This window comes from Cervus elaphus, chromosome 20 (genome assembly GCF_910594005.1).
Source record: "Cervus elaphus chromosome 20, mCerEla1.1, whole genome shotgun sequence".
NCBI classification, from domain to species: Eukaryota; Metazoa; Chordata; class Mammalia; order Artiodactyla; family Cervidae; genus Cervus; species Cervus elaphus.
The window spans coordinates 49,904,678-49,927,000 of record NC_057834.1 but is presented as its reverse complement, the minus strand read 5'-3'; the positions used below and the strand labels follow the sequence as shown (position 1 = coordinate 49,927,000).

General features: G+C 35.3%; 1 protein-coding gene across 1 annotated transcript in view; it reads left to right on the top strand.

Annotated features, from left to right (window-relative positions):
* The window catches only part of MAN1A2 (mannosidase alpha class 1A member 2), a 156,295-nt gene that overhangs the window by 46,615 nt on the left and 87,357 nt on the right, over positions 1–22,323 (top strand). The window contains exons 3-4 of the mRNA XM_043875727.1: positions 404–500; positions 17,848–17,966. Coding sequence (XP_043731662.1) covers positions 404–500; positions 17,848–17,966 — 216 coding nt within the window. The remainder of the gene's footprint in view (positions 1–403; positions 501–17,847; positions 17,967–22,323) is intronic.

The following is a 22,323-nucleotide window of genomic DNA, read 5'->3' as shown; positions in this document are numbered from 1 at the left end:
TATAGGAAGAGCTGATCTTTGGTCTAAAGTCAGGCTGTGTTCATTGATTGTGGAATCAGAGCCTGTTTTTGATGGCTCTGTCATGGTCACAGTGAGGGAAGGGGAGCTGTTTCTGAAAGGACTGGCAGTTCCTAAAAGGAGAGAATGCCAGATAGACACTTTGCTCCCCAATAAAAAGAGGTTTTTTATTATACCTAATTTTTTGTTCTGTTGTGTAGACTTAAGTTAAACATGATTATGTATGTTTTCATATTGACACAGATGTTAACAGAATAATATACTAATTAGGAGATACAGGAGAATGTGTAAGGATATAGAAATAGAATCTTTAAATTGCATGAAATATAAGGATAACAGACTGTGAAAAATGTAAATTGATGGGTTATAATTTTTCTTTTCTCAGATGATGAAACATGCCTGGGATAATTACAGGATATATGGATGGGGGCATAATGAACTCAGACCTATTGCAAGGAAAGGACACTCCACTAATATATTTGGTAAGGTTACTTTTTTACTGTTTTCATTTTCTACCTTCATTTTGAAAATAGGATCTACCAGTCATCTTTTCTGACCACAATGCAATAAGATTAGATCTCAATTACAGGGAAAAAAACTATTAAAAATTCCAATATATGGAGGCTAAATAACACACTTCTGAATAACCAGCAAATCATAGAAGAAATCAAAAAAGAAATCAAAATATGCATAGAAACGAATGAAAATGAAAACAACAACAACCCAAAACCTATGGGACACTGTAAAAGCAGTGATAAGGGGAAGGTTCACAGCAATACAGGCTTACCTCAAGAAACAAGAAAAAAAGTCAAATACATAACCTAACTCTACACCTAAAGCAACTAGAGAAGGAAGAAATGAAGAACCCCAGGGTTAGTAGAAGGAAAGAAATCTTAAAAATTAGGGCAGAAATAAATGCAAAAAAAACAAAAGAGACCGTAGCAAAAATCAACAAAGCTAAAAGCTGGTTTTTTGAGAAGATAAGTAAAATTGACAAACCGTTAGCCAGACTCATCAAGAAACAAAGGGAGAAGAATCAAATCAACAAAATTAGAAATGAAAATGGAGAGATCACAACAGACAACACAGAAATACAAAGGATCATAAGAGACTACTACCAGCAGCTCTATGCCAATAAAATGGACAACTTGGAAGAAATGGACAAATTCTTAGAAAAGTATAACTTTCCAAAACTGAACCAGGAAGAAATAGAAGATCTTAACAGACCCATCACAAGCAAGGAAATCGAAACTGTAATCAGAAATCTTCCAGCAACCAAAAGCCCAGGACCAGATGGCTTCACATCTGAATTCTACCAAAAATTTAGAGAAGAGCTAACACCTATCTTATTCAAACTCTTCCAGAAAATTGCAGAAGGTAAACTTCCAAACTCATTCTATGAGGCCACCATCACCCTAATACCAAAACCAGACAAAGATGCCACAAAAAAAGAAAACTACAGGCCAATATCACTGATGAACATAGATGCAAAAATCCTTAACAAAATTCTAGCAAACAGAATCCAACAACATATTAAAAAGATCATACATCATGACCAAGTGGGCTTTAGCCCAGGAATGCAAGGATTCTTTAATATCCGCAAATCAATCAATGTAATACACCACATTAACAAATTGAAAGATAAAAACATATGATTATCTCAATAGATGCAGAAAAAGCCTTTGACAAAATTCAGCATCCATTTATGATAAAAACTCTCCAGAAAGCAGGAATAGAAGGAACATACCTCAACACATAAAAGCTATATATGACAAACCCATAGCAAACATTATCGTCAATGGTGAAAAACTGAAAGCAGTTCCCCTAATGTCAGGAACAAGGCAAGGGTGCCCACTCTCACTACTACTATTCAACATAGTTTTGGAAGTTTCGGCCATAGCAGTCAGAGCAGAAAAAGAAGTAAAAGGAATCCAAATAGGAAAAGAAGAAGTGAAACTCTCACTGTTTGCAGATGACATGATCCTCTACATAGAAAACCCTAAAGACTCTACCAGAAAATTACTAGAGCTAATCAATGAATATAGTAAAGTTGCAGGATATAAAATTAACACACAGAAATCCCTTGCATTCCTATACACTAACAATGAGAAAACAGAAAGAAATTAAGGAAACAATACCATTCACCATTGCACAAAAAGAATAAAATACTTAGGAGTATATCTGCCTAAAGAAACAAAAGACCTATATATAGAAAACTATAAAACACTGATGAAAGAAATCAAAGAGGACACAAGTAGATGGAGAAATATACTGTGTTCATGGATTGGAAGAATCAATATAGTGAAAATGAGTATACTACCCAAAGCAATCTATAGATTCAATGCTACCAATGGTATTTTTCACAGAACTCGACCAAAGAATTTCACAATTTGTGTGGAAATACAAAAAACCTCGCATAGCCAAAGCAATCTTGAGAAAGAAGAATGGAACTGGAGGAATCAACCTGCCTGACTTCAGGCTTTACTACAAAGAAAGCCACAGTCATCAAGACAGTATGGTACTGGCACAAAGACAGAAATATAGATCAATGGAACAAAATAGAAAGCCCAGAGATAAATCCATGTACCCATGGACATCTTATCTTCGACAGAGGAGGCAAGAATATACAATGGAAAAAAGACGACCTCTTTAACAAGTGGTGCTGGGAAAACTGGTCAACCACTTGTAAAAGAATGAAACTAGAACACTTTCTAACACCATACACAAAAATAAACTGAAAATGCATTAAAGATCTAAATGTAAGACCAGAAACTATAAAACTCCTAGAGGAAAACATAGGCGAAACACTCTCCGACATAAATCACAGCAGGATCCTCTATGACCCACCTCCCAGAATATTGGAAATAAAAGCAAAAATAAACAAATGGGACCTAATGAAACTTAAAAGCTTTTGCACAACAAAGGAACCTATAAGCAAGGTGAAAAGACAACCTTCAGAATGGGAGAAAATAAAAGCAAACAAAGCAACAGACAATCTCAAAAATACACAAGCAACTCCTGCAGCTCAATTCCAGAAAAATAAACGACCCAATCAAAAAATGGGCCAAAGAACTCAACAGACATTTCTCCAAAGAAGACATACAGATGGCTAACAAACACATGAAAAGATGCTCAACATCACTCATTATCAGAGAAATGCAAATCGAAACCACAATGAGGTACCATTTCACACCAGTCAGAATGGCTGCTATCCAAAAGTCTACAAGCAATAAATGCTGGAGAGGGTGTGGAGAAAAGGGAACCCTCTTACACTGTTGGTGGGAATGCAAACTAGTACAGCCGCTATGGAGAACAGTGTGGAGATTCCTTAAAAAACTGGAAATAGAACTGCCATATGACCCAGTAATCCCACTCCTGGGCATACACACCAAGGAAACTAGATCTGAAAGAGACAACGTGTACCGCAATGTTCATCACAGCACTGTTTATAATAGCCAGGACATGGAAGCAACCTAGATGCCCATCAGCAGATGAATGGATAAGGAAGCTGTGGTAGATATACACAATGGAATATTACTGAGCCATTAAAAAGAATACATTTGAATCAGTTCTAATGAGGTGGATGAAACTGGAGCCCATTATACAGAGTGACGTAAGCCAGAGAGAAAAACATCAATACAGTATACTAACGCATATGTATGGAATTTAGAAAGGTGGTAATGATAACCCTATATGCAAGACCGAAAAAGAGACACAGATGTATAAAACAGACTTTTGGACTCTGTGGGAGAAGGTGAGGGTGAGATGATCTGAGAGAATAGCATTGAAACATGTATATTATCAATTGTGAAACAGATCACCAGTCCAGGTTGGATGCGTGAGACAAGTGCTCGGGGCTGGTGCACTAGGATGACCCAGAGGGATGGGATGGGGAGGGAGGTAGGAGGGGGGGTTCAGGATGGGGAACACATGTAAATCCATGGCTGATTCATATCAATGTATGGCAGAAACCACTACAATATTGTAAAGTAATTAGCCTCAAACTAATATAAATAAATGAAAAAAAATAAAAACTAAAATAAAAAAATAAAAGTAAGTAAATAAAAAAAAAGAAAAAAATAAATAGGATCTAACTTTTTAGTTACTTTCTCAAACCTGAGTATAGTAGTCCCCGCTTATCTAAGCTTTTGTTTTCTTTCTATTCATTTACTTATAGTCAATCTCAGTCTGAAAATATTAAATGGAAATTTTCAGAAATAATTCATAAATTTAAATTTTGTGCTTTTTCCAGCCTGGGGTATGAACCATCTCTTTGTCCAGCATATCCTACTTGTTAGTTAGCCATCTATCTGGGTTATCAGATCAACTGTGGAGATACCACAGTGCTTGTGTTCAGGTAGTCCTTATCTTACTTAATATTAGGCCCACAACACAAGAGTAGTGATGCCAGGAATTTGGATTTGCCAAAGAGAAACTGTACAGTGCTTTCTTTAAGTGAAAAGATGAAAGTTTTTCACTTAATAAGGACCGTATGCTGAGGTTAAGATCTAAGGTGAGAATAAATATTCTAATCATGAAATTGTGAGGAAGGAAATTAGTGCTAGTTTTGCTGTTGTGCTTCAGACTGACAGGTTATAGCCATAGTGCAATTAAGTGTTTAGTTAAGATGGAGCAGTCTTTATATTTGTACAGTAAGATCTTTTAAGGAAGAGAGACCACATCTACACAATGTTTATTGCAGTAAATTACTATAATTATTCTATTTTATTATTAGTTATTGTCAGTCTCATACTGTGCCTAATTTATAAATTTAACTTTATTATAGATATGTATGTATAGGAAAAAAACAAGTAGAGTTTGGTACTCTCCAGGGTTCCAGGTATCTGGGCAGCTTGAGATAAAGGGGACTTCTTTATTTCTCATGGGCTTCAGTCCGTGGGGTCACAAAAGAGTCAGACATAACTTAGTGACTAAACAACAGTAACAGCTGTATTTCTGTGGAACTATAATTTGAAGCAAGGTGTAGTTTTTTGCAAGTTTTAGTCAAGATTTAGTTATCACAGATAAGTGATAAATTTTGTATTTGCATACAGATGTTTTAGTCATTTATTTGTATTTTGAAGCTTTTTCTGCATTGTTTTTCCTTAGTATAAGAAAGGTAGGTACCTATTTGTAATTCTTTTTCTTCAACGTAGTCCCAATTCTGATACTCACATATTGCAGGGGAGGAAAAGGATAGGAAATTCCAGTAGTGTTAGCTATGTATGTTAAAAAAAAAAAGTAACATGCCCATGGTGATTCAGTTGGTAAATTGAGTAAATGTACAGTATATTCACAGTTCCAAGGGAGAAATTGACAGTGTGTGTGGATGAAGGTTTGGGGAAGAGCTTTTTTTTTTAACTTGAATTTAATAACTTTCTACCTCACTTGAGTTCAGTTCACTTGTTAAATTTCTCAATTTAAAAGAGTATTAACTACCTTAACAACTTTTACTTAACCCAAGAGTAAGTCTTAAGAATTATCAAGTTGTTCTTTAGAGTCTTCACATCTTTCTGTCATTTTAGGTACTTCTTGATGTGATGGATATCTTTGAAATAGCAGTAGGTGAAGGCGAGAAAATACTAATGGAATCAGAAAGCACATTTGTCAGCCACATGCAGTGCAGTCGTCTTCACTAGTTGTAATGCAACACCACAGTAATAACTGTTTTTTTTTACTGTGACTGTGGAAGAATTTTTCCTGTGCAGTGATACCTCATAATTTTTTCAATGCTTGATTGTTTCCTGTCAAAAAAGAAAATGACTGAAAAGATAATTTCTCCTGGGTTTGGGAGATGTTGGGATGGAGGAATAATGAAAAAAATTTTTCTTTAGGTAATGAAAGACACCAGAGATCTCACATATGACATTTAATTTAGCATCTATCACTTAATGAAGTACAGTTTATTTCCTTAGCAGAGGTTACAGAATTAAGAGTTACTGTTGCTTTGTGGAGGCCACAGTGAGACATTAGCACAGTAAAAGATATTTAGTGATTAATTAAAATTAGATCCTCTCTGCAACTAACTATCCATTTGTATTAAACTCAGTGGTAAACTCTGAGCCCTTTGAAAATGAGTTGGGTGTTAATTTTCTGTTTAGTTTTTTGAATCTTATTTCTCAGAACATCTAATATAGTAAGTAAGACTTATCAAATAGTATGGTCCTAGGTGAGGTAATAGGTAAATAACATACATTTATTTTACTTAATCATGACAATAACTGTAAGGTATGATTGTTTGCTAAATTTAAAGATAAATGAGCTTTCAGGTAACTTCTTAAAATTTTATTCCTTATGAGTCAATATGATTCATTTAGTGAGCAAAACGGTTGTTTCTTTTTTAAAGTCTGAAAGTGTTAGTTGCTCTGTTGTGTCAAACTCTTTGCGACCTTGTGGACTGTATAGCTTGCTGGTTCCCTCTGTCCATGGAATTCTCCAGGCAAGAATACTGGAGTGGGTACCCATGCCCTTCTCCAGGCAATCTTCCCGACCCATGGATCGAACCCAGGTCTCCCGCATTTCAGGCAGATTCTTTACCATCTGAACCACCAGACAAGCCCATTTCCTTCTTAAATAGATGTGGTTTTGTTAAAATCCTAATGGGTAAGTTTTGACTTAATGTTTTCTCTTTTTAAAAATAGCATTCTTATGAAAGGTGATTTTGCTATTTATTTATTTATGGCTGTGCTGCACACCACATGACTTGCAGGATCCTAGTCCCCTGACCAAGGATTGAACCCAGGCCCATGTCAGTGAAAGTTTGGAGTCCTAACTACTGGGCCAACAGGGAATTCCGTTGTGAAAAGTGGTTTTAATTTGTCAGACTTCTTCATAAGTGAACTTTGTAGATGACTGTTTGGTTAGGTTGGTAAATGATGACCAGAGCAATGACAGGTTCAGGTTATTGTCAGGTGAGTTCTTACTGCTTGGTCATTAGGATCACTTAAACTGGTTTACTGGATAAACAAAGTTATTTGTGAGATCATAGAAATTAAAGGAGCCTAGAGTTGGAAAGGGTGACTTTAGAAAATTAGTCTTTTCACTTGGTATAGAAGCAAGATTTTGTCAGTTTTGGTTTGCTATTTCTGAGGGATCATCTTGTAATGAGTATTAGTTAAATATTTTCCAATAAAATGTTTACCTTTTTATTGAGGTATGAGGGCAGTTATTTGCTTTAGAGATTCTGTAATTGGGTGTGTGAGTAAAACTGTATTTTCCTTTGTGTGTATGTTACATATACATTACTAGTTACATTACTATTAACAATAGTTACATACACATTACTAGTGGCAGCATCAACAGTATTTACTCCTGTATTACTCCTGTATTACAGTATTACTCCTGTAGGCTGAATCTTTTGCCCCATAAATTCATATTACAGCTCTACCTCCCAGTGTGACTGTATTTGGAGATAGAGTATTTAGGGGGTAATTAAGATTAAACTAGGGGCCTTAATCAGAAAGGGATGGAACCCTTAAAGAATATGAAGAAGCACCCAAGCTCTTTTCTCCCGCTGCACATACACTAAGAAAAGACTGAGTGGGTACGATATAGCAAGAAGGTAAACATCAAGCCAGGAGGAAGTTGTTCCTCTAAAGACTGGAAGCTTGCTCTTGGTTTCTAATCTCCAGAACTGTGAGACAAGAAATTTTTGTTGTTTAAGCCCCGTAGTGGATGGTGTTTTGTTATGGTAAGCTGAGCAGAATAATAAGCATACTATATACCAAGGATTGATATAAGTGATTTATGTGAGTGGGCTTATTTAGTACTCTCGGAGCACTATGAGGCAGGTACTATTATTATTATTCCCATTTTACAGAGGAGGAAACTGAGGCACAATTAGGGTTAACTAACCTACTCAAGGTGGTACAGCTAGTAAACAATGGAGCCAGATTTTGATTATAGGCAACTTTGTGCTGAAGTTCATGCTTCTAATTCTGCTTCAGCTAACTTTAAAGACAGGAAAAAAAAATACCAGCACATGGGAAAAATCTATTATGACAAAATTGTACTGAAAAGGTAGAAAAAATGAAAATGCAATCTATATTATTTTCAGTAGTCAAAATTAAGTGCTTATATTGATACTTTTAGAAAAATATTTGAGGGGTTACATTTTTCTTCCAGCGGAATAAACTAAGTGGGAATGAATCCTTTATTGTTTGTTTTGTCTGATGGTTTTAGTTACGAAGTTAGTTTACTAAAGGATTAATAAAAGGAGTTTGACTTTTTCCTACTTTGTTCCTTTTTTACATCTCATATTCTTGCTAGTGAGTATTATTTGGGATTTTTTTTTTTTTAATCTGTTTTTAGCTTTTTTGTTGAAGATCCTTCTAAGGGAAGGATCATAGTGTCTCATTTGATATCCCAGATTCCGTATGCCTTTATAAAATTAGAATCGTAAAAGTTGGATGAAACTTTAAAAATCTTAACCTATTACTATAGGAGCATATAGGCAGGAATCGAACCTTCCTGGTGGCTTAGATGGTACGAATCTGCCTGCAGTGCAGGAGATGTGTGTTTGATCCCTGGGTTGGGAAGATCCCCTGGAGAAGGAAATGGCTACTTGCTCCAGTATTCTTGCCTGGAGAATTCCATCGACAGAAAAGCCTGATGGGCTACTGTCCATGGGGCTGTGAAGAGTCGGACACGAGTATGACCAGCACTTTTGCTTTTCACTTTTCATAATTTCTAGATTATAAGGAAATTTAAAATGTGTCCATTTTTTTTTTCTTAGCCTTGATTATTAAAACATTCTTTTATATGGTAACTGAAATCATATTCCTCTGACTTCTGTCTAGTTTGTACTTGGTTGACATCAAGGTTTCACTTTGTACAGATAACAGAAAATTCATTTCAAAATGGCTTAAACTAAAAAAAAAAAAAAATTCAATGAGCTCAGTGATGTTCTAGAGTAGATCTGATTCCAGTTAAGCATTTTTCTTTATCTCTTTCCTCTGTTTTCCTCTGTGTGTTTATATCTTCAGATTGACATCTTAGCAGGATAGATTGGTTTGATTTTGTCTAGTTAGGGCTCAGCCCTGGACCTTGTGAGTAGGGAGAGGAAAATGTTGCTGGACATAGGTTACCACTGATAATAATTTTTCCAGCAGTGATTGATAGTCATGATGAATTAGGTTTACTTAGATACTTTGGAGAATTGAAAGATTTTTGTTAGGGATAGATCTTACATTTGAAAGAATTTTGATTTGGAAAAGAATATTGTTTGTTTTTACAGTGCTTTTTTGAATGTGCCTTTTATCTTCCAGGTATTCTTTTGTTATTTCTTAACTTGCTAATTATTTCTAATACTTTGTTGGGGATTTTGCATTTATATTTAGGGAAGGATATTGTTTTGTATTTTTATTGTACTGTCTTTGTCTTGTTTTGGTATCAGTGTAATAAACTGAGTTTGGAAGTTTTCTCTGCTCTTCGTTTTTCTGTACTGTTGATTTGGTATTCTTTCTTAAGTTTTTGATATAATTTGCCAGTGAAACCATCTGCATGTGGAGCTTTTTTTCTGGGAGACTTTCAACTACAACTTCTACAATTTCAGTTTCTCTTTCACATCGCTATAAGGGCCATTTAATATCTGTTTCACCTTTGGTTAGTTTTGGTAATTGACGGTTTTGAGGAATTGGTCTGTTTCATCTAAGCCATTGATTTTATGTGCATAGAGTTGTTTGGAGTAATATTATCTTTTTGATATCAATGGCAGCTGTAGTTATAATCCCCTTTTATTCCTAATATTGGTAACTTATGGTTTTTTTTTTTTTCCTTTGTCAGTCTTGCTAAAAGTTTTATCAATTTCACTGATGTTTTCAAAGAAGCAGCTTTCGGTTTCACTGATTTTCTTATGTTTCCTGTATGTTTTAGTTTTCTTTGATGTCTGCTCTCTGTTATTTCTACTCTTCTGCGTGATTTGGGTTGCTTTTGTTCTCGCTTTTCTAGTTTCTTGAACTAGAAGCCTAGATTATAGATTTGAGATCTCTTTTCCAGTGTAAGCATTTAGTGCCAAGTAGTTTTCTGCTAAGTGCTGCTTTAGCTGCATCTGAAAGATTTTGATATATTGTGTTTTCATTTTTACTCAGTTCAGCATGTTTAAAAACTTAGCTTAAGTTGTTTAATTTCTAAATGCTTAGAGATTATTCTTTTGTCTTTCTGTTATTGATTTCTAATTTAATTCCATCATGGTCAAAGAATGGACTTCCCAAATGGCGCAGTGGTAAAGAATTCCCCTGCCAATGCAGGAGACACAGGCTCAATCCCTGGCTCAAGAAGATCCTCAGGAGAGGGAAATGGCAACCCACCCCTGTATTCTTGCTGGGAAAATTCCATGGACAGAGGAGCCTGGCAGGCTACAGTCCATGGGGTTGCAAAATGTCAGAAGTGACTGAGAGTCTGAGCACACGCGTACTCATGGTCAGAGAATATACTTTGTGTGGTTACAATTCTTTAAGTCTTAAATTATTTAAGATTTACTTTTTGACTCAGAATATGGCCTGTCTTGGTGAATGTTCCATTTATGCTTGAATAGAATGTGTATTATATATAGTGACTGTTACTGGGTGTAGAATGTTCTATTAATGTCAGTTGGATCTCATTGGTTTATGGGTTTGTTCAGGCTTCTGTCCTTGCTGATTTTCTGTCTATAGTTTTATCAATTACTAGGTGAGGGGTGTTGAAGTTCCCAACTCTATATTGGATTTCTTTCTTGTTCCTTTCAGTTCTGTCAGCTTTTACTTTATATATTTTGAAGTGCTCTTGTTAGGTATTTATACCTAATATATATATCTCCTTGGTGCCACCACCAAATCTCTATTACCAAAACCAGACAATGCTATTACAATAAAAGGAACCTTATAAACCATTGTTCCTTATGGTTCCTTTATGAACCATGTTCATAAACATGGTTCCTTTATGAAAATGGACATAAAAATCTTTGACCAGATTAGATTTATTTTAGTAAATCTTACTCAGCAATATGTAAAAAGAATAACACCTCATGACCAAGTGGGGTTTATCCTAGGAATGCATGGTTGGTTTAACCTTTGGAACTTAGTCAATATAATTGAAGGTATTAAGAAACTAAAAGAGGAAAATTATATGATCTTCTCAGTGGGTATTGAAAAAGCATTTAACAACACTCAACATCCATCCATAATAAAAGCATAATAAAAGCTCTCAGCAAACTTGAACTAGAGGGGAACTTTCTTAGCCTGATAAAAAGCATTAAAATACACCTACCCTCGCTCCCCTGACACATACCCAAAAGCAAACAAATAGAAAAAGAATCCCCACATACTTAATGTTGAGAGACTAGACACTCTCCCTGAAGACTGTGAACTAGGCAAAGATGTCTCTGCTCTCCAGCTTCTATGTAACATTATGCAAGGAGCCCTGGCCAGTGCACTAAAGTAAGAAAAAGACAGAAAAGTACAAAGGTTATAAATGAAGAAGTACAACTGTCTTTACTTGTAGTCAGTATGATTGCTCATGAAGAAAATACTAGGGAATCTGTCAAACAATAACAACAAAATACTAGAATGAAAACAAATTTAGTAGTGAGGCCACTGGATACAAGTTCAATATACAAAGTAAATTATATTTCTAGATACTAGCAGTACACAGTTATAAATAAAAATAATATCATTTGCAGTAGCATAAAAACATGAAATACATGTGGATGAATTTAACATACTATGCGCACAATCTATACACTGAAAACTGTGATTATTGAGAGAAATTGAAAAGAACTTAAATGAGAGACATGCCGTGTTTATGAGTTGGAATACTCAATATTGTTGAGATGTCAGTTCTCTTGAAATCCGTCTTTAGATTTAAAGGAATCCAAGTAAAAATGACCTCTCCATAAAAATTGATAGGCTGATTCTAAAATCTGTATGAAAACTCAAAGCATGTACAATAATCAAAATAGTTTTTAAAAACAACAAAGTTGAAGGATTTATGCTGCTTGATTCTAGATTTACTGTGGATTTAGTAATGAGGACAGTATGGTTTTTAGTGTAAAGTTAGACATTGAAATCACTAGAAAAGAATAGAAATAGAGCTACACATACATTTTTAATTGATTTTCAACAAAGATGCTTTCAATAGGAAAGTGTTTCTAATAAGTGGTGTTGGGTCAGTTATATACTCCTACAGAAAAAAACAGAAACATTGACTCTTCAAATCTAAACATAAAAACTAAAAATATAAAATTTCCAGTAAAAAACATTTGAGAAAATCTTTGTGACTTTGAGGTGAGCTAAGAGTTTTAAGAATACAAAAGGAGTAAACCATTAAAGAAAAAAATTGATGAATTGGACTTAATGAAAATTAAAAATTAAAAATCTCTGCTCTCCAAAAGACATTAAGGAAATGAAAACGCAAGCCCCAGAATTGGAGAAAATATTTGTGGTACATGTATAAGCATGTATTCAGAATATAGAAATAATACTTCAAAGAAGATAGATGAATGGTCAGTAAGCACATCAGTCATCAGGGAAATTAAAATTCAAACTATAATGCAAAATCCTATTATTCATACCCACTAGAATGAGTTCAGTTAAAAAGGCCAACAACGTGTCAAGCATTGAGAAAGGATGGTAGGACGACCAGTGCGTCCATGCTCACTTTAGCTGTGTCCCACTCTTTGCATCCCCGTGGACTGTTATCTTGCCAGGGTTCTCTGTCCCTGGGACTCTCCAGGCAAGAATACTGGAGTGGGTTGCCCTGCCCTTCTCCAGGGGGTCTTCCTGACCCAGTGATCGAACCTGAATCTCCTGTGTCTCCTGCATTGCAGGTGAATTCTTTACCCACTGAGCCACTAGACTTTTTACATTGCTTTGGGAGTATATAATGGTACATTCTGGAGAGCAGTTTGTCAGTCTCTCATAAAATTGAACATAAACTCACTATACCTGCTAGCAAGTCCATACCTAAATATTTCCATGATGTTCACAAATGAGATCAGCCAATAGTTTTATTTTTCTTACTGTTATATTTTTGCATCAGTGGTATGCAGAATTCATAAGTTTTTGTCCCCCTATGTTGCTATCAAGATTTATGTAGTATTTGTCATCCTTAAAATTAAAGTAGAGTTTATTCTATGAAACTTCTACAGTACAGATCTTGTATTGTGGGTAGCTCTTTGAAAATTTCTCAATTTATTTCTTGGTCTGTGTTTAGATTTTTCTGTTTCTTTTTTCATAAGTCAAAATAATGTTCATTTGCTTAGAAAATTGTCAGTTCCACTCATTTTCAAATTTATTTGGAAGATACAACTAAATTTTTTTTTAAGTTTTCTTAATTTCTTTTATATCTGTCTCTTGTAGCATTCTCAGTTCCTTTTTTTGTGTTTATATATTCCCATTTGTTGTTCAGTTGCCAAGCCGTGTCTGGCTCTTTGAGACCCCATGGACTGCAGCACTCCAGGCTTCCCTGTCCTTCACTATCTCCCAGAGTATGCTCAGACTCACTTCCATTGAGTCAGTGAAGCCATCCAACCATCTCATCCTCTGTGGACCCCTTCTCCTCATGCCCTCATCATGGTCTTTTTCCAGTGAGTCAGCTCTTCACATCAGGTGGCCAAAGTATTGGAGCTTCAGTATCAATCCTTCCAGTGAATATTTGTAGTTGATTTCCTTTAGGATTGACTGGTCTGATCTCCTTGAGAGATCAGAGAGTCCAAAGGACTCTCAAGAGTCTTCTCCAGCATCACTGTTCGAAAGCATCAATTCTTACGTGCTCAGCCTTCTTTATGGTCTAACTTTCACATCCATACATGATTACTGGAAAAACCGTAGCTTTGGCTATATGGACTTCTGTCAGCAAAGTGATGTTTCTGCTTTTTAATATGTTATCTAGGTTTGTCATAGCTTGTCTTCCAAGGAGCAAGCATCTTTTAATTTCATGGCTATAATCATCATCTGCAGAGATTTTGGAGCCCAAGAAAATAAAATCTGCTGCTGTTTCTACTGTTTTCTCCATCTGTTTGCCATGAAGTGAGGGGACTGGATGCCATACTCTTCGTTTTTTGAATGTTGAGTTTTAAGCCAGCCTTTTCACTTTGCTCTTTCACCTTCATCAAGAGACTTTTTAGTTCCTCTTCACTTTCTGCCATTAGAGTGGTATCATCTGTGTATCTGAGGTCTTTGATATTTCTACTGGCAGTATTGATTCCAGCTTGTGCTTCCTCTGTCTCAACATTTTGCATGGTGTACTTTGCATATAAGTTAAATAAGCAGGCTGGCAATATACAGCCTTCATGTACTCCTTTTCCACTTTTGAATGACTACTTGAAAAAAATCAGTTATAAATTTATTGTATAGTTCTTTTCATAGAATTATCTCTTGAATTCATTATTCTGATAGTTCTTTATTACTAATCCATTTACTTCTGCCTTTAGCTTTTCTGATTCTTCTACGTTGTTGCTCAAGTTTATCATTCTTTTTCTTACTTTGTTAGTAGAACAGAATGCAGTTGTTTTCATTTGTTCTTATTAAATAGTACAAAATTTTCAAGTTATGAGTTTTCCTCAGAACTGGTTGATTCCTGTGTTCTCATAATAAATCTTTATTTATGTTTTATATCTTCTGTAGTGTCATACTTTAATTTTTATTTGACCCACGAGTAGTTTTAGACCCTTTAATTTTTTCCAATTGAAATCTTCAGTTATCTAGGTAAACAGTCATAGTGACAGCCAGTAATTTCAATTTTGCCTTTCACTTTTTTGTGCTGCTTAGCCTGTGGCACAAACCTCTCCTTGTGTAATCAACCAAAATCAGTACAGGTATGTGGGTCAGGCCTTTTTCCGTTTCAGAATAGTCAACACCTTAGAGGAACATGTACTTAAAGGACTAAATAAATAACTAGAGAACTGAGCATAGCTACCTATAAAAATTGAAATAAGAACAAAAACAGGGACTCCTAAGGATTTAAAATATGCCTGATTTATATTGTGGACAAAATACTAAAATAAATAGAGATGCATATTTGATTCAAGTGATTATGCAAGTTAGTCCGTTCAGTTGCTCAGTTGTGTCAGACTCTTTGTGACCCCATGGACCGCAACACGCCAGGCTTCCCTGTCCATCACCAACTCCTGAGCTTGCTCAAACTCATGTCCATCAAGTCAGTGATGTCATCCAACCATCTCATCCTCTGTCATCCCCTTCTCCTCCTGCCTTCAATCTTTCCCAGCATCAGGGTCTTTTCCAATGAGTCAGTTCTACGCATCAGGTAGCCAAAGATTGTAGAAGAGATAGTGATATATGGGTGATTAAATGGCTTGATAACATTTTTGTTATCTTAATAGGAAGCTGAGGAGCAAAAAAGAAATGGAAAGTATGTAATAACCCAGAACAAATGTTATAGTTGATATCAACATGAAGGGAACTGAGTGGGGAGAAGACCAAGGAATTTATCAAGAGTGTGGTGGAGTACTCATTTTGTTAGTAGAAAGGTATCCTTCTTGGTAAGTTGAAGAAATAATTAGGAGCACATGAACAAGGTGTGATGTAAGTTAAAAACAAGCATTATAAGAACAAATCTGTATAGCTTTAAACCATTATAAGAAAACACTTGGAGAAAAAAGTATGAAATTAAGAAAGAAAGTAAAGGGCTTCCCTGGTAGTCCACTGGCTACCAGGAGTTTGAGCTTCTACTACAGAGGACATGGGTTCGATTCCTGTTTAGAGAAGTTCCACATGCAGTGCAGTGTGGCCAAAATAAATAAATAGAAGGAATATTAAATGACCCTAAATAGGCTTCAGTGGTAAAGAATCTGCCTGAGCCTCATGGCTCAGTGTTAAAGAATCTGCCTGCCAACGAAGGAGATGAGAATTTGATCTTTGGGTCTGGAAGATCCTCTGGAGAAGGAAATAGCAACCCATTCTAGTATTCATGCCTGGGAAATCCCATGAATAGACAAGCCTGGCAGGCTACATTCCACAGGGTTGCAAAAGAGTTAAGACATGATGAGTGATTAAACAACAACAACAACAACAATGAACCCAAGTAGTATCATACAGATTCCTAAAATATCACCAGGGTAACTTGTTGGTAAGACAAAGTGAAAGTTGCTCAGTCGTGTCGATTCTTTGTGATCCCATGAATTATACAGTCCTTGGAATTCTCTAGGCCAGAATACTGGAGTGGGTAGCCTTTCCCTTCTGCAGGGGATCTTCCCAACTCAGGGATTGAACCCAGGTCTCCTGCATTACAGGCGGATTCTTTACCAGCTGAGCCACAAGGGAAGCCCAAGGATGCTGGAGTGGGTAGCCTATCCCTTCTCCAGCAGATCTTCCTGACCCAGGAATCAAACTGGAGTCTCCTGCATTGCAAGTGGATTCTTTACCAACTGAACTATCAGAGAAGCCCTAGCTGAGGATAATGTTTACAATGGTAAGGGAGATCACTCCCTCAGCAGAACCTTAGTAGCCTGTTAGACAGAGAAGGATGAAGTTCAGATATATATTGAGATTTTAAGTCTTGCTTAGTAAGGGCCTTTCAATTGGTGGATTATGGTTGATTATATCTTGGTTATGATTGGGAAAGGATCATCATGTAATGCGCTTACCTGGTGGCTCAGTGGGAAAGAATCCACCTGATAATTCAGGAGATGTGAGTTCGATCCCTGGGAGATCCCCTGGGGATGGAAATGGCAATCCACCTCAGTATTTCTTGCCTGGGAAACTCCATGGACAGAGGAGCCTGGCAGGCTACCATTCATAGGATTGCAAAAGAGTCAGACATGACTTTGCAACTAAACAACAACAACATGATCAGAGAATTTAAAGGCAAGAGGATTAGAGTTTTGGAGTGTTAGCCATCATTATCTGTTAAAGAGTTGATGGATCTTTGAAGAAGTTCCTGGAATGAACAGTAAACTTATTTTGCAACTTCTGTCTTTCTGAGTATGTTTCCTATAAGAATAAACTCATTGATGATGACAGTGTAATAATAAAGTTATGTTAATATAGGCAGTAAGCTGTGTGGATGATTTTCATTCTCAGAAGGTAGAAATAATAATTTCATTCCTAGGGCTAGGGAGAACCTAGTTGCTCCCTGTTATTTGTTCTTTTACTGTGCTACTAGATTTGTCTTACTAGTATCTTATTCAAGGTTTTTGCAGTTATATTGATTAGTAAGGTGGGCCTGTTCTGTTTTCTTGTGTGTCCAGTATCTGGTTTTAGTATCAGTTAGGCTAGTTTTGTTGAATTAATTCCTCCCTCCCTGAAACATTTTCTTTAAGATCAAGATGATCTCTTTTTGAAGATAGTCAGACCTTAGTACTTTGATTTTCTCTACTCACATTTTATGACTTCCTTCTTTTAAAATATGTTCTGCTTTTTGATTGTTAAGGATTATTATACTTTATATTCCCACTACAGTTATTTAGCCTTATTATACTTTTATTATTATTTTAAGTATATTTTTTGCCCTTTCTATGAATTTGGACCAAAAGAGCATTGTTCATGGTTGTCCTATGACTTAGCTTACCATCTTGAACCACCCTTCCCATTTCTTAAATTAATCCTTTTTTTGGATCTATCTCAGTTAAATAGATCTCATTTTCTGAACCAGGAAGAAAATTAAGAAGAATTATAGTTTTAGTTTTCCTTTCTCTTCCTATTAGTTATCAATGTGTCTCTTTAGAAAAATGTTTTAAACAATGTATATTGTCTATTTAATGGAAAAGTAGATGATGTTGGATATTTTTTTAATCCCTATATTCCTACTTTGGTTTACTTTCTATATATATGAAAAATGAAAATAAGTCTTGTATGAAGGGCATCTTTTTAATGACATTTTTCTCTCTAAATATAGGAACTTCACAAATGGGTGCTACTATAGTAGATGCTTTGGATACCCTTTATATCATGGGACTTCATGATGAATTCCGAGATGGGCAAAAATGGATTGAAAACAACCTTGATTTCAGTGTGGTGAGTATGCAGTTCATAATTTATTCAGTTGACTATAAAGAAAAACAGTCTCTAACAATAGTTTTGAGTGTTATACTGAATTTAAGGAAATCCCAAGTCTCCCTTCTTCTTTTGCAGTTGTCAGTTGTTTAGTTTTTGCATAAAATAGACACCTTTTCTCACCATTTTCCTTTTACTTTTCTTACTCTTATCATTTAAGGTACTGTGTTGAGTGTGTTAAAGCAAGAGTTGGGGGGAAAAGCACATTGAACTGAAAATATAGAAAAATCATAAGTTAACTTTAAAATAAATATTTTATTGTTTTTTAAAGATACAGTGATTTGGCACAGTTTTTTTTAACATCTTTTAAAAATTTTATTTTTTAAATTGAAGTATAGTTGAATCGTGTTGTGAATATGGCACAGTTTTGATGAGTCTTCATAGGCATGTGCTCATCATCCCAGAATTTTGGCATAGTTGTTAAGTGGTACTGCTTAGGTTTGAAGCCCAGCACAGCTACATTTTAGTACTCCCTGGGAAATCTACCTGTAAGTAAGTGCTACTTTCTAAACCTGTCATAAAATTGCTGTCCTCTTGCAGTATTGTGAGGATTATTTGAGATAATCTGGTACATATTCAGTGTTCAGTGAATGATAGCAGTTATTTTCATTGCTACCAGTCTTCACCTAAAAGATGTGTGGGCTATTTTGTCATATTCATTATTATCTTTCATGATATTTGTACTTGCTGTTCCTTCTGACTGTAGTGAGAAACCACTCCTTTATGTGTTTTTCTCTTTGGCAAACTCTGTATCATTCAAATTATTATTTAAATCTGTAATTATTTCTTTTCTGATACCTTTCCTGATGCTAATTAGACAAAAACTGATTACTTTCTTTTGTATTATTTTAGCATTTTGAGCATATATCACAACAGTTTTTATTATCAGGTTTAGGTTTGGCTGTGCATAACAGAAAATCTAGCATGAAATAGCTTAAGCAAGAGAGAGAATTTATTTCTGTTTCCTGGAAATCAAGTGCAGAGATAAGCAGTTTAGGACTGATTTGGGTAGCTCCTCAGTGATCTAGGATCCTTTGTCTTACTGCTCTGTCAACTGCGGTATAAAGCTTCATCTTCATAGATGATTCCTCAAGATAAGGTGGATAAGTGCCCATGGCAGAAAGGAGGAAGGAACAAGTAGAGAAAAGATATGTGATTGTTCAGAAGTTGGTTACCCCATTTTTGCTTGTATTTAGTGAGTGACTCTTGCTCATGTGGCCACATCTTATTGTAAACGGGGTTGAGAATTGTAGTCCATCTACCCCTCCCACACCACCCCTTCTTCCCACCCCATATAGTTATATAGCCCTTAGAGATTATGCTTTTCGTATCTTATTTAAGAAATCCTTACTTCATGGTCATGAAGATATTCCAGTGTTTAATTCTAAACTTCTGCATTTGGGTCTTTAGTTCTTATATAATTAAATTTGTAGGTAGACTATGATAGGCAATTATCAGTTGATCAACAAATAGTTGAGTCTGTTTATTAATATTTCCCTGCTATTTGTACATGCCACATTAGTCATGTATTAGTTATAGTCTGTTGTTTTCTACTGGCTCTTCTCTTTATCCCTACATCAATATTTTAGCAGTCTAAATATTTATTGTACCCTTAGCTACAATATTTTTATAAGACAACTTGTTATCTATATTTGAATCTTGCTATTATTGATGTTATTCTACTAGGAGATTATCTTAGCAGTTCTCAGTTCTTTGTTCTTTTAAGCTCTGGAAAACCCTGTTGAAATTTTGATGAGGATTGCATTCAGTTTATAGATTAATTTGGAGAGAATTGGCATTTGTGAATCTCCGACATTCCTGTTTGTTAACATGGCAGTTTTATTATGCCTGATAATTTGTTGGTATATTGTGTCAGTTGGCTCAATCAAGAACCAAAACTGTGCAATTTTTTAATTGAGAGGATTTATTGTTTAGAATTGTTGACAAGTAATGGGGCACTGAAAAGGCAAAGTAGAACATTACTGTATTACAAGAGGTAGTATTAATAACTGCAGTAAACAGCTGCCGCGCCTGGAACTCTGAGAACAGTCAGAAGAGGCTGAGACCAATAACATTGAGTAGCTTGGGGCTCTGATATTGAGAATTTAGGAGTTCTTAAATGGATCCTCTTGGAGCTAGGGCTCAGACATCTGAAGAGGGGGTACCTAGCTAGAGCTTGGTATCTCAAAAGGGCATAAAGAGGCCAACTTGGGGAATGTGTCTGTGACAGGGGAACTGGAACCTGGAAGCAAATGCAAGGGTGAAGAACCATGGCTGGTTTGACAGTGTCAGAAGCCAGAAGTAAGTTAGAAGGAATAAGTTCCTTTTCCTTCCTTCATCTTTGTATTATCTTTGTAGCACTTCTTGTCATTGGCAGGGCCTCTTGGGGAGCCCGTGGGCAAATGAGAAATGCATTTGAAGAGTTCTGGTTTCTGTATACCAAAGTAGAATGTTAAAGGATGGATTTGAAGCTGAGGAAAAAATAGCTTAATAATCAGCACAGTTATTTTTCATTCTTTTACTTTTAGCCTTTCTGTGTCATTTGTTTTAGCTGTATGTTTTACATATGATGTGTACTTAGATTTTGTTATTTTTATCCAGTCTTGGAATCTTTTAACTGTTAAATTTGAAATATTTACACTTAGTATGGTAACATATTTTTGGAGTTGGATCTTCCATCATTATTTTGCTACCTATATTATTATTGTGCTTCTCATTTGCCTTTACTTTCTCTCTTTCTTACTTTATATTAAATTACTTCATGTCTGTTGTTTCCTCTATTACTTTTTAGTTTGTATCTCTTTTTACCTCTACTAGTTTGATTATATACTTTACATTTCTGTTTATTTCGGGGTTACTCTTGAAATTCTAATAGGTATACTTACCAAAGTTTAAAATCAATCAGTTTCTCTTTCTTCTGAAAAATATAAAGATCTTTTAATTTAGCTCATTTCCCTCTTGTCTTATGTGTAATTGTTGTCTAGTTGGTCCCAGCTTGCATTTAAAGTAATGAATAGAAAAATTAGGTAATGAATAGAAAAATTAAGCAATGAATAGAAAAATAAACATATTTATTGAGTGCTTTCTCTGTGACAGACACTGTTCTGGATCTATGGATACAGGAATGAACAAAACAGAGTTTTATCTCTAGTTTATATTTTAGTTATAGGAGAAAAATAGTAAATGCATATTAAAATTGTATATAACATATCAGGTAGTGGTAAGTTCTTACTCTTAAAGAAGAGTAAATAAATAGGATTGGTGAGTAAATTGGTGAGTAAATAGGAGTAAGCAGTGGTGAGAAGTTGCTGTTTTATATCTGATGACTATTGAAGGTAATAACATTTCTGAGAAGACACCCAAGGGAAGTCATGTGGATATGAGAGAGCCAAGCTTTCTCCTAATAGATATTATAGCTGAGTATAAAATTAGAGGTTGATGATTATTTTCTCTTAACCTTTTAAAGATACAGTCTCATTCTTTCTAATATGCTGTTGAAAAGTATGCTGTCAGTCTAATTTTTAAAAGGTAATCTTTTCCCCCCTTGTTAATATTTTCTTTCTTTGCTTTGTTTTTCTGTAGTTTCTTTACCATTCTCTATTTAGATTATTCCGTAAAGGACACATAATATTCTTTAGTCTAAGGACTTTTGTTTTCAGCACTTTAGGAAGGTTCTCTCTTTACTCCTGTAAATAATGTTTCTTCCTCATCCGCTCTGTTCTGTCCTCTAGACTTTCTCTTCTGTCTCTTGTGAGGAAAGGTTTGAATTTTATAAAGAATTATGCCATATTAAGATGATGGTAAGTGTTAATTGGGGAAATAGTACAGAATAAAGAATATTAGTGATGAGGGATTACTTCACTATTTTATATTGTGTGGTCAGAAAAACTTTCTAAGTGAAATTTGCTCATAGAGATGTGCAAGTAGTGTAAAGACTGACACAGAAGTGAATTTGACAATTCTCAAATGGCAGGTAGACCCATTTGGTGTAATCATAAAGTGAATCACAGGGATATTTGTTAGGAGATAATGTCAGAGAGGTTGTGGGGAATCTGATTATGTTGGGTCTAATAAGTCATTTTACCCTGAGTGTAACCAGAAACCATTGTAAAAGTTTGCACAGAGTGGTAATCTATGCTGACTTAAGATTGAAAAGTTATATTATGCTCTAGCTATATGGTACTGAACAAATAGAGTACTGGGAAGGATGAAGTCAGGGAAACTGGTTAGAAGGTATTATTCTTCTAGCGAGTGACAGAGGCCCTCTCTCCCTCTTTCGCTTCCTCTCTATATTTAGTGAATGTCTACTATATATCCT